The sequence below is a fragment of the Eumetopias jubatus genome, unplaced genomic scaffold (genome assembly GCF_037043125.1).
Source record: "Eumetopias jubatus isolate StellerSeaLion01/CBP00866 unplaced genomic scaffold, mEumJub1_p1.0 scaffold_17, whole genome shotgun sequence".
Lineage (NCBI taxonomy): Eukaryota > Metazoa > Chordata > Mammalia > Carnivora > Otariidae > Eumetopias > Eumetopias jubatus.
Window position 1 is genome coordinate 32,717,863 of NW_028274823.1, and position 17,602 is coordinate 32,735,464.

General features: G+C 45.6%; 1 protein-coding gene across 1 annotated transcript in view; it reads left to right on the plus strand.

The window, feature by feature from the left end:
* TLL2 (tolloid like 2) overlaps window positions 1-17,602 on the plus strand; it is a 119,962-nt gene that overhangs the window by 65,750 nt on the left and 36,610 nt on the right. The window contains exons 4-8 of the mRNA XM_088020098.1: window positions 1,028-1,183; window positions 3,933-4,050; window positions 8,532-8,710; window positions 9,680-9,785; window positions 17,209-17,333. Of these exons, the coding sequence (XP_087876224.1) occupies window positions 1,028-1,183; window positions 3,933-4,050; window positions 8,532-8,710; window positions 9,680-9,785; window positions 17,209-17,333 (684 nt within the window). The remainder of the gene's footprint in view (window positions 1-1,027; window positions 1,184-3,932; window positions 4,051-8,531; window positions 8,711-9,679; window positions 9,786-17,208; window positions 17,334-17,602) is intronic.

A 17,602-nucleotide genomic window follows, 5' to 3' on the forward strand; every position in this document is an offset into this window, starting at 1 on the left:
TGGAGTTCTATAGTGGTGATTGTTGCACAACTTTGTAAATATACTAAAGACCACTAAATTGTATACTTTAAAAGAATGTCTGTTATGGTGTGTGAGTTATGTCTCCAGTTTTGAAAAAAGAAAAGAAGATAGAAAGGAAACATCAGAATAAAATAAGTGAAAATGGAAGGAAGTAATAAAATAAGTACAATTAATGAAATCCTAAAAAATGAAAGGGATCAACAAAATCAAAAGCTGATTTTTAGGGAAAAGATATAGAAACTGAAGAGAAAATGCTCTAAGTGAGAATAATGAGGGAATCTAAGCAAGTAGACTGAAAACAAGAGCTTACGTTGTCTGAACAGTGAATAAAATGAGCGCGGATTGGGTTATTAGCGTCCATAGGCTCGAGCGATTCCACCCCACTTGTCGATCTCTGCTATTTCCGGGGCCACACGTTGGACTCAGAACCTTCACAGAGCCTCCGTTTCTTTTCCCCGTCCCTCTCTTAAAGATCCAGCTGTGCCGAGAGACTGGGAAGGGCTGGGGGACTTTATGAGGCTCTGCTTTTTCCAGGGGTTTATCTTGCGAAGAGTTTGTCTTCCCAGCATCACAGACTGGTTTACTTTATTTGTCAGACTGGCCAAATTATTTTCAACCTTTACAACATTGATGGGCATTTGGTCAGGGCAGGGGATTGGCTCGGTAAGTTCTCCCAGGTGTTCCCAGCGCTGAGAAGAGGGCACATCCCTGACTCACCTCCATCCTAGAGGATGCCTTGTTGGGGCCCGCTTGAGTCTGAGGATCTCGGGCTGCCGTTGAGCCCTACAGGGCCTTGTTCGAGGCTTCTGATAAGGCAACCAGCTTCCATCATAGCCCCAGCACCCTTACTAACACTCAGGGGTTCAAAACCCTGAGGCAGACCGAATACCCCCTTTAGAACACATGTTCTTAACCCCCCTCTGTGGATTCATGGATAATATAGTTTTAACCATGATGTACAGAAGGAATGAAAGGCAGAGTATACAGCAGCGTGCCTGTCTTGCAGATGGTGAGGAGAATGCCATGCTTCTGCCCAGCCCCAGGACCTTGGACGCCAGAACTGAGACCTTTTCTTCTCGGGTCCGAAGAGCCACAACCTCGAGGACAGAGAGAATATGGCCCGGAGGGGTCATCCCCTACATCATCGGTGGGAACTTCACTGGTCAGTAGTACCAAAGGAGGCCTCCTTTTGGGGCTGGGGGCTTTGTCCCCCTAGGTTGACAGTGTCCTCCCCGGGGTGGAGCAGATGCTGGGGCATCACAGTCCTACCTGCTAATGCCCCATTATGCCTTTCAGGGCTAGTGCACTGAGCCTGGTGAAACTGCGGTCTCTGCTGGGGCTGTGTCCTCAGAGGTGGTCACCTAGTCCCCAAGCCTTCATGCCGGCGTCACATATGATCCTGGTCTTGAAATAGAGACAGGGTTTGCCCAATGGGTAGGTGAGCAGAGCCCTCCAGGCAGGAGGCAGCTCTGAGCAGCCACACGTGGTAGGCCGACCTGGCTAATGCCTGGGTGGGCACCCTGTGCCGGTCCCCACCCCCGCAGCAATACGCAAGGTAAGCAGAGTGGGCCATTAGATGTGGCCAATCCTGGCTGTGGCGCTTGCCACTAGTATACCCTGGGGCAAGTCGCTTCACCTCACCCGGCTTCAGTCGCCTCTTCTGTAAGTGGGGATGATAATATTTTCTAGCCCATAGGGTTGTTTTGAGAATTAAACGAGTTAAGTAGATAAAGCACTTGAATAGTGCCTGGCACATAGTAATTATTTACTATTGGTATTATTAGCTTTAAAATATGTATGTCAGCCAGTGGCTTCCCATCACTACTAGTGAGACTGAAACTCCTGACCACGGCTGCCAAGGCCCTCCTCCAGGCAGCCCTTGCCCCCGTCCCAGCCAGTCTCCTACCCTGCTCCTGCTCTCTTCTCCCCAGTCCCTGTGTGCTGGCCTCACAGGTATCTTTCCCTTCTGGAACATGCCCAGCTCATTCCTGCCTTAACACACCTGCCCCCGCCCTCTGTCTGCCTAGAACATTCTTTCCCCAGACCTTCTTGTGGCTTCTTCTTATCACTGGCGTCTCAGAGCAGATGACATATCCCCAGAAAGGCCTTCTTTGCCTCCCTGGTACCCCCACCAGCCACTTGCTCTCAGCACCCCACTTTCTAGTCTTTATGGTACTTCCCATTACCGGAAATGCTTTGACTTTTATTTTTGTTTTGCCTATTTTTTGTCTCTGCCCAATGCTGTGGGTGCAGGGATCTTTATTCCTGTCTTGTTTTCATTTCTATGCCTCCAACACCTAGAACAGTGCGGCGACACGTAGTCGATGGTCAGCGGTTATGCCCACAGCAGGCCTGTGGCCAGGGGTAGTCGAATGCCTCAGTGAAAAGCCACATAGAGCTGCCTCTTCTGGCCTCTCAAGTCTGACTGCACGCACAAGTCTGCTTCATTTCTGCGGATCTATGACTTCTGTGAGAGGTGGTTGATGAGGCAGATGTCCCAAAGCCACTGAAAACCACGGATGAGTAAAGGCGCTGTGAAGATGTGGACGACAGGACCTGGGAGCTGACTGAGAGCATGGAGCAAGGCCTCCCCTTCTCTCTCCTGGCAGCATCACTCCCTTGCCGTTAACCCAGGGCTTTCTTGTGCTGGATACTTAATGAGGTGCTGGTGATAAAAAGATGACCAAAACACCACCTGCCCTCAAAGAGCTCCCAGTCCTGCTAGGAGAGAAGGCAGTGTGCCTAAAGAATTGAAATACTGGAATTTTAACCAGCGACTTGCTTTTGTTCTCTGGCGCTTAACTGTGTTCTTCTTTCAGATCTGGGGTGCCTTTCTGACCAAAGATTTATATAACCTTCATCAAAGTTAACTAATTTTATGTAGAGAACTGTCTTAACATGGTTTTTGTTATTCTGTAATTAATGGGATTGCTATTTTGGTGAGTGATTGAGCTATAAATGGTTTGAACTAAAAAATATCAAGATATAAAAAAAAATGGACAGCTAGGTTACTCTTTATTCTGTATGTATTTTGGGGGGGACAATATGATATCACACCTATGTCTTCCAGACTATGATGGAAGCCTCCACAGTGCTTTGTTTTTGGCAATGAGGTCATTCTAGAACTCAGACCCCAACCCTAACCGTCCTTTGTATTCACCCAAAAACTCTTTTTCTAGATCCTTCTCATTGTTTCTAGGAAAGTCAAAACAGTCTTCTTCATCTCAGATTGATAGATTTTTTTTTCTTTTAAAGAATACATATTAACTGTAAGTAACTATCAGCCGGAATTTACAACTACTTTGTTCTTGCTCCCAATTTACTTATTGCTCTATTTTTCAACACATTTCCACTCAAGGAAATATGAAGACATGTTCAGAGAAAGTATGAAATTCACCTGTTATCAAAGGCTTTATAGAAAATGAGGCTCAAGGATCCCCCAGAAAACACTGCAGCCCTATGCAAAAGTAACATGAATGTACATGAAAACAAACTTTTTAGAGCATATGGGCCCATGCTCCTGTAGATATAAAATAAAATGAGGCTGCAGAATGCAATGCTGGTGAGCTACTTCAAAAGCCTAAAATTTTCAAATTGAATAATCTGGGTAAGATTTTTGTTTTAAGTTTAGGAAGAAGTACTCTCCATTCAAAGGAAAAGCTGGAGAGCCTGGGACATTCTGAAAATCTATTTTTACCCTCTTTTCCATTCACAAACTCTTACTCTCTGAGTTTTGGTAATTCAGGAAGGTTATATTCTTAGCAAGGGAAATCCTTATTCCTACTGCATTTCTATTCTGGGTCACCCAATGTTCATTGGAACAAGCATTGTTGTAAGTCAGCATGCCTTACGGCATCTGAGGGAGGCATGGACCCATCAGTGCAGTGATGAGACTTGCCCTGTCATTTCAGGTAGCCAGAGGGCCATTTTTAAGCAGGCCATGAGACACTGGGAGAAGCACACCTGTGTGACCTTCATAGAAAGGACTGATGAAGAGAGCTTTATTGTGTTCAGTTACAGAACCTGCGGGTAAGTAAGCTCAAGCAAGGCCACCTCAACAGAATCAGAACCAGCAATTGGATGGCTCATGAGTGTTGAATTTTCTCTGTAAAACCAAGTCTTTCCAAGGAGTTGTGATAAATAGCGGCCTGGGGTTTGTCAGAAACTCCCCTTGCCCCGAAGGAACTCACAATCCAGTGACAAAGTAGGTGGGTCAAGAAGACTCTAGAAAGATAAGGAGTCTGGATCTCCTGTCATGGGAGCAACTGAAGGAAGTGAGGGTGTTTCATATGGAGAAGTGGTTCTGAACCAAGCTATGGGCTCCCTCATGACATATATACATTTATGCAAAATTTTGCATGTAATTTGATGGGCTCCATGGGCTAACAGGCTTCTTCCGGAAAACATAACAAACAATAAGATGCCTGGATTATGACTAAACTTATCTGTTAGGCCAGGCAATGTAAGTGTGATGTAATCTCCTACTAAAAGAGAAAGTTTCCCATACTGGTTCAAATACCTCAACCCAACTACATGGTATATGCATGAAATGACTACTGAAGAGAATGACCTAGAAAGGTTACATGTAAAAGGAAAGAAGGCACACAGGCAAACGCTGACAAAAAGAATATTAGGATCATAATTTTAGTTATAGGCAAGGCCTTTTTTGTTTTGTTCTTGTTTTGTTTTGTTTTTAAAGTCGGGAAGTGTTTTAAAAAAAAGGTGAGACACTTTATAATGAGAAAGAGTCCAAGCTACAGTGAGAATATAACCATCATAAATCTTTATGCACCAAACTGTGCAGCATTAAGAGTCATAAAACCAGCCCCAGGGAATTCAAGGGGAAATAGACAGAAACACCAGCAGCAGCGACTTTATTTCATTTCTGTCAACCCAAGGAGATCAGTGTCAAGTTGACCAAAAAATAAGTAGAGATTTGTAGATGATTGGAAAAATATAACTAATAGAGTTGATCCTATGGGTCTATCAGATTCTGCAATCTGATAACACATCTTTTCTAAGTGCATGTTGAACATTTATAGACATTGTCCATCTGTTAAGCATGAAGAACACCTCAATGGATTCTCAAAGGCAGAAATAGCATTAACATATTCTCTGATTGCAAGGCAATGAGACTGGACATCATAACAAAAGTAGAATAAATACCCCTGCATTACATAGTAAGTTAAAAGCTCCTTTTTTTTTGTTTGTACAACTCTTAGGTCATAAAGAAATCAGGATCAATATTATAAGCTATCTAGATGATAAAAGTCCTACAATTCTAAGTTAAAGAGATATGGCTAAAGCCGTGTGTGTGTGTGTGTGTGTGTGTGTGTGTGTGTGTGTGTGTGTGTGTGTGTCCCAAGCCCACATCAGATTTAACAATGATAATTCTAGAAGCATTTCTTTTAGACTCAGGAACAAGTCGAAGATGTTCATGATCACCACAATTATTTTACACGTTTTGGGAAATGCTAGCCAATATAATTAGTTAAGAGAAGGAAATACACACAGTAAGTATCAGCAGGAACAAGGCGATGTTTGCATTGTTTGAAGTTAATGTGACATGTACCCAAAACCCAGAAAAGCAATTGAGAAACTATTAGAAACAAAAGGAGGGGCACCTGGGTGGCTCAGTTGGTTAAGCGACTGCCTTCGGCTCAGGTCATGATCCCAGGGTCCTGGGATCGAGCCCCGCATCGGGCTCCCTGCTCGGCGGGAAGCCTGCTTCTCCCTCTACCACTCCCCCTGCTTGTGTTCCTTCTCTCGCTGTCTCTCTCTCTCTCTGTCAATTAAATAAATAAAATTAAAAAAAAAAAAAAAAGAGCAAGCCTCATTTAAAAAAAAAAAAAAAGAAACAAAAGGAGACCCTGTTAAGGTGACTGATTACAAATGTAATAAACAAAAAATTAATTACTTTTCCTTATAATGAAATAATTTGATATGCTTTTATAATGGGAAAAATATCACTTTAATAGAAACATAATAAATAATATATCTAAGAATAAACTTAACAAAAATGCAAAAATATGCCAGACCTATAGGAAGAAAATGCTAAAACACTAAGGAAACTTAAAAAAAAAAGCAAGAATGGAAGTGCATACCACTTCCTGGTATGGTGATACTCAACATAGTAAAGATGTCAGAACTTCCTAAAATAACCTATAAATGCATGCCATTGTGATTCAAACATCTACATTTTATGTAGATGTGGGTATATGGGTATATATGGTTTTAGAACTTAAACAAATGATACTAGAGTTTATCTGGAGGAATGACCATGTAGAAATAACCAACAGAGAAGGAGAGAGACAGAGGCAGAGAGAGACAGAGACAGAGAGAGAGGGAGACAGAGAGAGAGAGGGAGGGAGAGATAAAGAAAGAAAACACAGGGACAGAGGGATGGAAGTAGGGTGGCGATTATGGGAAGAGGTCTGATGGTCTATTCAAACACCTAGGATTTAAAATGCAAGCGAAGATGATAATAATTAGGACCATTTGGAATGGAGCAAGAGAGTTTAAAATGATTATGCCTATACACAAATTTAGGTAGCATTTTAAATGAGTAAGAGAAAGCTGGATTAGTCACTTGGGATATTTTAATACTGGGGTAGACAGCTCATTGTGAAAAAAATAAAGCTGGATTCCTACCTCACTTTGTACATCAAAATGATTCTAGCTGGATCACAGATGTAAACATTTTTAAAGGAAAAAGAAAGAAAGAAAAGAAAAAAAAATTTAAAAAGTATTCAAAACAAGAAATGAGTGGATTTTACTTATAATCTTGGCATAGAGGTGGCCTTTCTAAGCAGGACATAAGAAAATGAAGACATTACATACGTTGAAATTTTAAAATCCTATATGGTGAAAACAAAACCAAAACAACACATAAACAAACAAACAAACAAATGAGAAATAAAGTGAGAAAAATATTTTCAATATATTTGGCAATCAAAAGACTCATTTCCTTAATTCACAAAGGGTTCTTACATATCAATAATAAAAAGATGGACCACCCAAAAGAACATAGGGAGAAGATGTGATCACATAGTTCACAAGAACGAAAAATACAAATGTCATATAAAACATGGAAAACTATCCAGTCTTGATACAATGAAATACCATTTTTCACCTATCCAGTTGACAAAAAGAATTTGATAAAACCAGTGTTGGTCGGGTTGTGGGGAAATAGGGCTTTTTAATATATTATTAGTGGGCATATAAGTAGACACGTTTGGGGATTGCAATTTGATAGTATCTATCGAAATCCCAAATGCATATACTCTTATCTATCAATCCCAATGCTAGGAATTTACCCTGCCACAAACAAGAGTCAACCATTTCTTTGTTTTGCTGTTATTTGTTTGTTTGTTTTCTCTTCCTTTCCCGTGAGGCTTTGTTTAAATAGTGAAAATTGGAATCAGCCTAAATGTACACTGATAGGAGCCTGATTAAATAAAATTTAGTACTTTGTTACTTTGAAAAGAATGAAGGAGGTCTATATGCACTGTTATAAAAAGATCTCTAAAGTAAGGAGGTAAACGGTAAAAGTGAAGGACAACATAAATAGTGCCTTTTGTAATTTAAAAAATGTGTATATTTAATTTTTCTGAAGGATGCCCAAGACACAATTAACAATGGTTATCTTTGGATGAAGAGATTAGAGGGGGTGAGAGACTTAATACTTCAATCTATTGAACATGTATTTTTTTAAGACTATTTGAGAGAGAGAGGGAGAGAGAGAGAGAGTGGGGGGAGGGACAGAGGGAGAGAGAATCTCAAGCAGACTCCACGCTGAGTGTGGAGCCCAATGTGGGGCCCGATCTCACGACGCTGAGATCACGACCTGAGCTAAAACCGAGAGTCAAGACATTTAACCAACTGAGCCATCAGGTGCCCCTGATCATGTATTTTTTTTTTTTTTTTAGTGTTTGATAGAGGTTATCTGGGTGATAAAGGTGGTGGGATTGTGGGCCATTTTAATTTTTTTCCTATACCTTTTTATATTAGGAATAATATATAATAATATATTAGGAATAAATGTTATTTGAAAAAATAATTGTGCCCAGAAGGGGAATCATTTCCAAGGCTCCTGTGATAAGGGTACCAAAACTCATGCCTTACAGAAACTCAGCTGACACCTTTCATTATCTCTTTTCCTTGTCATCAGAGATGATCTAGCAGAGACTTGGAGGTGCGGTCGGAAGGGGTATGGGCTTTCTTTCAGGAATCTAGGCCTTATCTTTCTTTGGGTTCTCAAGTGGATCCATGACCACCAAAAAGGTGAACCATTTTTGGAGGGCATTTCTGTATTGGGAGGGAACTTGGACAATGAGAGTACTTTCAGCTCTGAAAGTCTGTTTCTTTTAGATACACGTGTGTGTACCTGCGCGCGCGCGCGCACACACACACACACACACACACACACACACACACACACACACTGGGGAGGGCATTAGACTCTGCCTATTCTCTGACCTGCTGATCTGGGTATTTCTGCAACTGTCCAGCTGTTGTTCCTACGTTGGGCGCCGAGGAGGAGGCCCACAAGCCATATCCATTGGGAAAAACTGTGACAAGTTTGGCATTGTGGCGCACGAGTTGGGCCATGTGGTTGGGTTCTGGCATGAACACACCCGGCCAGACAGAGACCAGCATGTCACCATCATCAGAGAAAACATCCAACCAGGTAAGGAGCCAGTATGGAGTCTGGAAGCCACCGGCCAGGAAGATGGCGTCCCCCCGGGGCAGGCAGGTGTGAAGGTGAGGGGTTTCGGGGAACTGACCTGTGCTCATTTGTTAAGTAAGGAGGCAGCAACCCTATTGTGCAGGCATTTGTACCCAGCACTGCCACTGTCCTCTGTGGCCCTTCCTGGAAGGTCTTACCATAGCTTGTAGGTTATAGCACAAACAAAACGACTTTCACGTTGTAAAGGACAATGAAATCCAACTCCATTTCCTAACAGGAACAGAATGGACCAGAACACAGTTGCAGCATCAAAGCTGAGAAGCCAAAAAAGGAGTTCTCCTGGTTGCTTTTATAAGAGTCCCTTTTGCTGACTTCAGCAGCACATCTTTTTGAAACTGAAATACAATTAGGACATGAGTACATGTGAATGCACTATTTCTGCCCGGGAATGCTCTGCCCCAAGGCAGATAGAATGTCTAGATTAAAAAACAAAAAACAAAAAGACTTCTCATGTTAAATAATTTTATATAGAAGTCCATAATGAACATGAAAGTAGCTGACTGAATAACATGGTTGCCTTAAAATGCTTGTGAGAGTCTGAATTGTGAAAAATTTGGGATTGAACTTAACTCTGATTTTTCTTTTCTTTCAGTAGCAAGATCAGAGATTTACTTGTTTTTTAAGTTTCTGAGCAATCAGATCGATAATGAACCTGTCCACAAACTTGGCATAAGAGTTTTGAGCAGCATTTGGGGAGGGGTTGTTGGGTGGCGGGGTTGGGAGAACCTAGGGCCCCTCGAGGTTTCACATTTCCAGTCTGTTAAAACCAGCACGAACGGCCACACCCCTGCTATTGGATTGGGCCAAACGAACTCTCAGGAGTTGCCATGGGCCCTCCTTTTCCCCCTCTGCCTCCTTTCAGGTACCTGCCTTGGTTTTCAAAGGCCTTAACAGAGTGTTGTGTCACAGGTCAGGAGTATAATTTCTTAAAAATGGAAGCTGGGGAAGTGAGCTCTCTGGGAGAGACGTACGACTTTGACAGCATCATGCACTACGCCCGGAACACCTTCTCAAGGTCGGAATCTATGCTTCTGCCTCATGTGTGTTTTGCTGTGGCTGCCGCAGGCTTGGGTCGGATTCCTGGAGGTCTGCGGAGAGTGGGTCTCTGCATGCTTCTCACACAGTTGGCCTGTCTGTCCTTGAAATACAGTGGCCTCTGGGCTGCAGCGAAATATAATCTAATCAGGTTCCCGCTAATAAGATTGAATCCCATTGTGAAGCTGGTGTTCCATCATGTCCTAATGTCACAAGCGGCAAACTGGAAAGGGGAAATTATCGAGAGGTTGGCCGGGATAATAACATAGGGGCTGTGTGTAAAATTTCCGGGGGGTGGGGGAGTCTTCTAAAGCACGTCCTTGATGTAAGCCTGGTGGTGCTCACTGGTTCTCTCAAAGAGGTGTGGTTTATTGGAAGCTAGACTGTACGAGAACTGGGAGGGTTGTAAATCATGGATTCGTTTGCGAGGCGAAGAAAATGAGGCTCCAGCCAGCTCGAGGGCACACAGGTAACTGGGGTCGGAGTGAGAACAAAGATCCAGGTTTCCTACCTGCGGGTCACGCTTGATGGTAGCCCATGTATACTCAAGTATGACCAGACTGGTGATTTACAGCCGGCATCGGCAGGATCTGTTTTGATGAGTTATTGCTGTGCTGGACTGGGTGTTAAGTATTTCCAATATTGCCCTTGCTTCTAGACCATATGAGTGTTTTGTATAAAGAAGTTTTCTCTCACTAGCCCCAGTGTTGTGGGTCTTTCCGAAACCTTGAGTTAGAGGAGACATGGTAAATATTTTCTCTTGGCATTTTTTTCTGTTTCCTCTTAAAACTAGCTTGTTTGCCTTTTATTTATCTATTTGATCCTTGAAAAAAAGATTTTTTTAAAAAGATTTTATTTATTTATTTGACAGAGAGAGACACAGCGAGAGAGGGAACACAAGCAGGGGGAAGTGGGAGAGGGAGAAGCAGACTTCCCGCTGAGCAGGGAGCCTGATGTGGGGCTCGATCCCAGGACCCCGGAATCATGACCTGAGCCGAAGGCAGACGCTTAATGACTGAGCAACCCAGGCGCCCCGAAAAAAAAAAAAAGATTTGAAATGGTTCCCAGTATATACACAGGACAAGAAACAGATGTATGAGGAAACTTGAGGATGGGGGAGGGGAAAGTAAGGGTAGAGAGCTACACTGAAGGCCTGGAATCAACTGACTATTCAGAATACATGCCATAAGGTCACGTACACTTTTGTGGGATTGGCAGCAAATCCTGCCCTGTGCTTCTTAGCAGTTATAGCAAAGAGGGAAACAATCCACTTCCTGAGTCGCTATGTCCATAAAGATCAAAGGAAACCATTCTTTCAGGAGACACACTGCTTTTGGGAGTGAACAGGGAACTGTGTACCCAGGGCTTGTTGGCTCTTGGGTAGGGATGCTGGAAGCATGCTGTTGATGAGGTCACAGAACTGGGGGAGAGATCCTCCAAACCTCCATATCCCAAGGTCTCAGTTGCAGGGGGAGTGGGGTGCTGTCCCTCTGGCCACGCAGCTGATTTAGCTGTGATCTCCATCCTGCATGCACCCAGCTGGGATCTCTCCAGAGCTCTAATGGGTAGAGTTTTGTCAAAGTCAGCATCTTTGAATTGGCATGGGACTGACTGACCCTGTTCTTGTTACTCTTCCCCTGGCTCTTTATCAGAGGATACATGTAATGAAGAGACCACTGAATTGAGAGTCAAAGACTAGGTTCCAGTCCTAGTACCCTCACATACTGTGCGATTGAGGGATGTGGAGACAGTAATTGCGGATAGCTTTGTGCTGGGTCAAATCTCCACCTCCCTGGGTATGTTTCCTCATGAGAGGGTTGGATTAGATGTTCTCTGAGCCTCTTCCAGCTCGAACATTTCCTGTTGTGATTTCTTAATCTGGTGTGGATGGATGAGGCTCTGACAGATGGGGTCACCTTCATTGCCATGTGGACATTCGAGGCTTCCTCTTCCACATTGGGAAACAGAGACTTTGAAGAACCTACCCTGGGTGGGGGCGTCTCTGGGGAGTCTCAAGAAACAAGGTGGTGGGCAGGATGAGAGTCCATCCTACAGAGGTCAGAGTGGAATGCTTGGGTGTGGGGGCTGGGCTGACTCTCAGGTTTGGGAAATGGTGTAGGAAATACGTGGATCAGACCACATCAGCCCTGGGGTTGCAGGCTGCTAAGTAGAGACAAAGTACTGATTTTGTACAGAACCACTGTCAAGTCGGTCCAAGTGAGAAGGTTGTACCTTGGGTCTTGTTTCCATAGCTGTCCTAACTCTTATAATTTGTCTGTTAATTATTATTATACATTCATCTACTCCTGTTTATCTCTTACATCCCTCTCTCCCTAGACTGAGATCTTTGAGGGCATCCTCTTCTAGTTTCCAGCACTGACCATGGTGCCTGGCACAGATGTTCAATGAATACTTCTTAAAAGAATAAATCAATGAATGAATCGGAGGAGACAGGGAGATCTGAAATGCTGGGGACTGGGTGAGGCAAGAAATTTCCATTATCCTCATGGATTTCTGTCCACATACCCACAGATGTGGTGGTCACTTCATAAGGACGATCTACAGACATCTCCTATGAAGGGGGTTTGGGGATAAATTACTTCCAATGGGCTGTAGGAATTGCACTGCCTCCCTGGTGCCTTCCATGTGCCAATTACCATGAAAAGCTCTGAAACCAGAGGCCAGGGCAAGAATGCAGATAGTGTCTTCTGGCACCAGCATTTCTTTCCTTTCTTTTTTTTTTTTTTAAGTAGGCTCCACCCCCAGCACAGAGCCCAGCACGGGGCCTGAACTCACGACCCCAAGATCAAGACCTGAGCTGAGATCAAGAGTCAGACACTTAACCGACTGAGCCACCCAGACGCCCCAAGGTTTTATTTAAGTAATCTCTATACCCAGTGTGGGGCTCGAACTCACAACCCTGAGATCAGGAGTTGCATGCTCCACCGACTGAGGCAGCCAGGCACCCCCTTTTCTTGTTTTTCTTTTAAGAAAAAAAATTTTTCTTTTCCTGTGATCTGTAGCTCATAATACCATCCCTTTTGCCCCTCAAAGAGATAACCATTATTAACACTGTTGTCAACAGGGAGCAGTTTATCAGCACAGACCAGTGGAAGCCCATGGACCAAACCCCTAAAATAATAGCTCCCCATCAAGGGGATTCAGAACTCCTCAGAGGGAGATGGGCGAGGGGGCAGTGCTCAGGTGTGATGGGCAGCCAGGTAGGAGCACAGCAGCTCCCCTGAAGGCCTCGAAGGGAGGCAGACATCTCCTTCTGCCACCATGATGTCATTAGTGCAACAGGACAGTCTACCCCTAAACTAATGGCTCACAACAACAACTTATTTTTTTGTGACATTGTGGGTCATTCTGGCTCATTTTCTGGTTTTGCCTGGGATGATTTCCACAGCAATAGTCATGTGGCAGCGACACCGGCCTGGGAAGTCCAGGATGGCGGGCGCCATGTGTGGTCGTTGTGCTGCCTGTCTGCCGGGGGACCCCTCGGTTCTCCTCCCTGGGGCCTCTCATCTTCTGGCAGGCTAGACTGGACTCTTCACTGCATTGGGCCTCAGAGTTCCTCCAGGACAAGCGGGGAGGCCGCAAGACTCTTGAGACCCAGGCTCTGGAACTTACAGGACATCACTGTACAGCTCATTCCACTGGCCGAGCAAGGTGCAAGGCCAAGAATATGAACAATAGGAGGTGCAATCCATTATTTTAACATTCTACCACAACTACTTGCTTACCCCACCCCAGAGTTTGGAATGATTTTGGCAAATCTATTTTGTGGCAAGTGGATACCTTCATTGTCCTTTCTGCCAGTTTTCTGCATGGATTTTCAGGAATAAATTACTTCCAGTGGGCTGTAGGAACTGTAGGCTTTTTTTCCAGGAAACTACTTTGTTCAGTGGGACATTTATCAGTGTCCTCCGTACTGATGATCTTTCCTGGCCCACTTCTTGTCAAGTTTCACACTCCCTAACTCCACGTCATTACTCCTGGCTACGCATCCCCTGCAGCTAGCCTGCACATCGTCTTTGAGTCTGTTAAAGAGCAGAAAATGGCCTATAAAACATATGCTCATCTGGAGGCAAATGCTCTTCCTGCTGATGGGAAACCCAGTCTTCGTGTGTCTTTACAACTGATCTCTCTCCTTCCAACTTCACTTTCTAGTTTATTGCAGGCCCTCCCTCTTCCCCCCCTTGGTTGGAGCTGGGCTGTGGGGAGTGATGTCTTTGCAGCTTTCATTGGACAAGGGTCCAGGAGCTGAGGAGACAGTTCTGTGGTACGGAGGTGTCTTTGTTTGGAGAGCTCAGAGCTGACAGCTTTAGTCCCTAAAGCACCTGCCAAACCCTTTCGTAGTTTAGAGGAATGTCAATGCTAAGAGTTGTCCTACGTAAGAGGGATGTCACTGCAGCGGTTCACACAAGGGACACCTCTTGTAGTAAATACCTTCCAGAGCCTGCCGCCTTGCTGGCAGCTCAGGGACAAGTCAGGGAGGGAGTCCCAGCCCCCAAATGCTGTCCCGAGTGTGAGCTGATGTTGTTTCTGCTGTTTCGGTGTCTGAAGTCTCCCACATTAAAGCCAACTCTTTCTTGGGCAGTGGGCAACATTGGCTAGAAGGAGAAGGATGCGGGAGATGGGCTCCGGGCCTGCCTGGGTTCCAGGGCTGGCTCTCCATTACTAGCTCTGGACTCTGTGAGAGACACTTAAGTTCCGCAGGCTTTTTCTCACCTGTGGGGAGGAAGCCCTAATAAGAATGGCACCCACACAGCATGGCCCTGGCAGAGTCACCTGTGTGCTGTGGGCTTCAGCAGGGTCGGCTGGCCCAGGTTGCTAAGAGATTGTGGTGAGCTTTACATTTTGTGCAGCAAAATTTCTTTCCTCGGGGGAATCAAGAAAATAATTACAAATGAACACATTTTATGTTAGGGCAGAAGTGCCTCTTTTTAGATTTAGTAGGTGATTGAATTTAGAATTTTATGGAGAGTCATTTCTTGTGGTTTAAAATGTGGCAAAGTCAGTAAGGGAAACCAAGGATTCCACTAAATTTTCTCTAGAAGGCTCTGGACCCAGAGATGAGGCAGTAGGAATTAGAGAAAGATAGGCCAGGTGGTTAAAGTTTGGAGAAAGGGATGCCTCAAAGGAAATCAGCAGATGACCCAGGCTCCTGCATGCTTCCGTTGGAATGAAAGTGAGCTTGAAGTCTGACTTAAAAAAGTATATGCAAAACCAGAAAGATAATCAAACATGTAACCAGCAAGAAATAGGGATAATAGGTTTTCCAAGGTAGTGCAGAATTTAGGGGAGAGGAAATGTTGGAGAGAGAGAGGGGGAGAAAGTACACTACAGCTAATAATAGGTAACATGCATTTTCACGTTTCCTTTGGGTTTACGTTACTTCGCAAGATTTTTTGAAGACACTGGCCTACCTTGGTTACATAATTTAATTCAAAAAGCATTCTTGACCTGTTAGCTCCAGTCCCTGAGGGCATAGAGATGAGGGTCTTGGTCTCTCTGCTTGAGGAACTTACCGTTTAGCAGAGAAGACAAATACCTTCATCCTTCAAAAAAGACACTAGAGTATGAGAAGAAGAGACTAGACATGTAAGGCCCAGAGGCAGTCCAGACAAAGGAATGAGTAACTCAGGATGAGAGGGATAAAATGGGCTCAAGAAGACTTTTAAGAGGGAAAACCATCTGATAGGGTTTTGGTGAATGAACGGGAGTTTGCTAGTGGACAAGAAGATGGGCAGTGGGCAGCCTCAACAGAGGACAGCCTGTGTAAGGGCATGTTTGGGGCTAGCAGAAGTTCAGTGTTGCTTAAGATACCAAGTGGGGTGGAGGTGTCAGAAGTGGCTGGGGAGGAAAGCAGAGCCAAGGGCCTGGGGATCCACGTGGTGATTGGAGATCAGGGGGGGCTTCTAAGCAGAGAGGACACAAGCCTGCCCTTGCATTTCCGGATGATCCCATTGCAGTGTTAGAGGGGCGGCACAGAGGTGGCTGAGTCCACAGGGAGGGAGGCCAGTTAAGAAACTGGGGAGAGCTCAAGAAGGGGATGTTGTTTGTCTGAGCTGAGGTCTGGAACGAGGAGGAAGGCATGGATTCAAGGCATGACAGAAGGTGCCATGGTGCCTTTGGATTCCGTCTTGGGAGACAAGGTTCATGGGGTGAGCATGGATATGAGACCCAGACATAGTGTGGTAGAGGGCACACCAGGCATCTGGGGCTTAGCAGGTGATTCTGGGGGTCAGAATCAGAGAACTCTCTGTGAACCTTTCTGTGGTGGCAAAAACCCAGAGGAAACAGTGGAGCAAGTGAGGTGGAAGAAGACAGAAACTCCAGGGAGAGCCCAGAGAGGGAAGCAGAAGTGGATGTTCACTTGCTGCTCAGAGACAGTGGTGCCCTAGGAGCCAGGGGACGAGAGGCTGAGGAAGGAAGGAGCAGAAGAGTGTCAGTGCTGTCAGGGAGGGCAGGTGGTGGTTGACAGGTGTCCACCGGAGTCATCAGTCGGTTGGTGGCTGCAGACCATGGCGGCGCAGTCTGATTGCAGTTGCTTTGAGGAGTGAATGAGAGGTGGGCAACCAGACAGATGGAGACAGTTCTTTCCGGAAACCTGGTTACAAATGGAGGGAAGAAACAGGTAACTGGAGAAGGAACTGGTTCGGAGGGAGGCCCTCCCTTCCAGGAGAGGCCCCTGCATCGTGAGTCTGGAGGCAGAGGAGGAGGCTCAGGCAGGGGTCCACCAGGCCCACGTCATGGAGGTGCGAGCCCAAACTCAGCCGGGCAGCCTGCTGTCTGCTCCTCTGTTTTGGTCATTTTCGATTTCCTTCATGTGGGAATAGAATAAGATGTTAGAGCTGGAAGGGCCTGCTAGGACTGTCTAGGCCACTCTCTGACTGTTAGAAAAGTAAACTGAGGCTCCGGGAGGGGAAGGGGCTTGTCCGAGCTCACCCAGGTGGCCGAGCCAGGCTGTACATGGAAATCTCTAAACCAGGGCTCTCTCAGCTACCCTTCGCTCTCTGCATTCATCTCACTTTCCATCTGATCATCCCCATTGCCAGAAAGGCCCCCCAAACCCTGATTCCCATTATTCACCAACCCATCAACCAGGACTAACTGACCAGCCCCTGAGAGCCTCACACTGTGTTTCCCAGGCTCTCTCTGGAGACTCTCCAAGACTTATCCATGCTCAGTGGTGCCCGTTGCACACCTCCAGGGAGCTCCACGCACACCTAAGTCTCTCTGAATGGTGCTCCCCACAGTTGTACAATGTGGCAGCCCAGGGGCCAGGGACATCGGTGCGGTTATGGGCAGGGAAATAAAGACTGTACATCCCGGCGCGGCCAGCCAGACAGCCTTGACTTTTCTCTCTCCTTTCTCTCTCTCTTTTCTTCCTGTAGAGGAGTTTTCTTAGACACCATCCTGCCCCGCCGAGACGACAATGGCATCAGGCCAACCATTGGCCAGCGCGTGCGGCTCAGTCAGGGAGACATAGCTCAAGCCAGGAAGCTGTACAAATGCCCAGGTAACTGAATCCTGGGGAGTCCTGGGGCCTCGGTAGCACCCTCAGAGCATGACTCAGCCACCCTCTGCAGACTCGCCCCCTTGCCGGGAAAGTGGCTTGGGGAGCCTGACGAGGCTGCTGTAATTCCTGGTGTGCGGCTCTCAGGAAGGCTTTAGACAGTGTAGGAGGCCCAAATGGGGGAGGTCATTGCCGGTAGTGACACGAAGAACAGGTCTGGGAGCTCGCGGCTTCATTTGTGGGAATCTTCGGAATTCTCTGGCGCAGCCCGG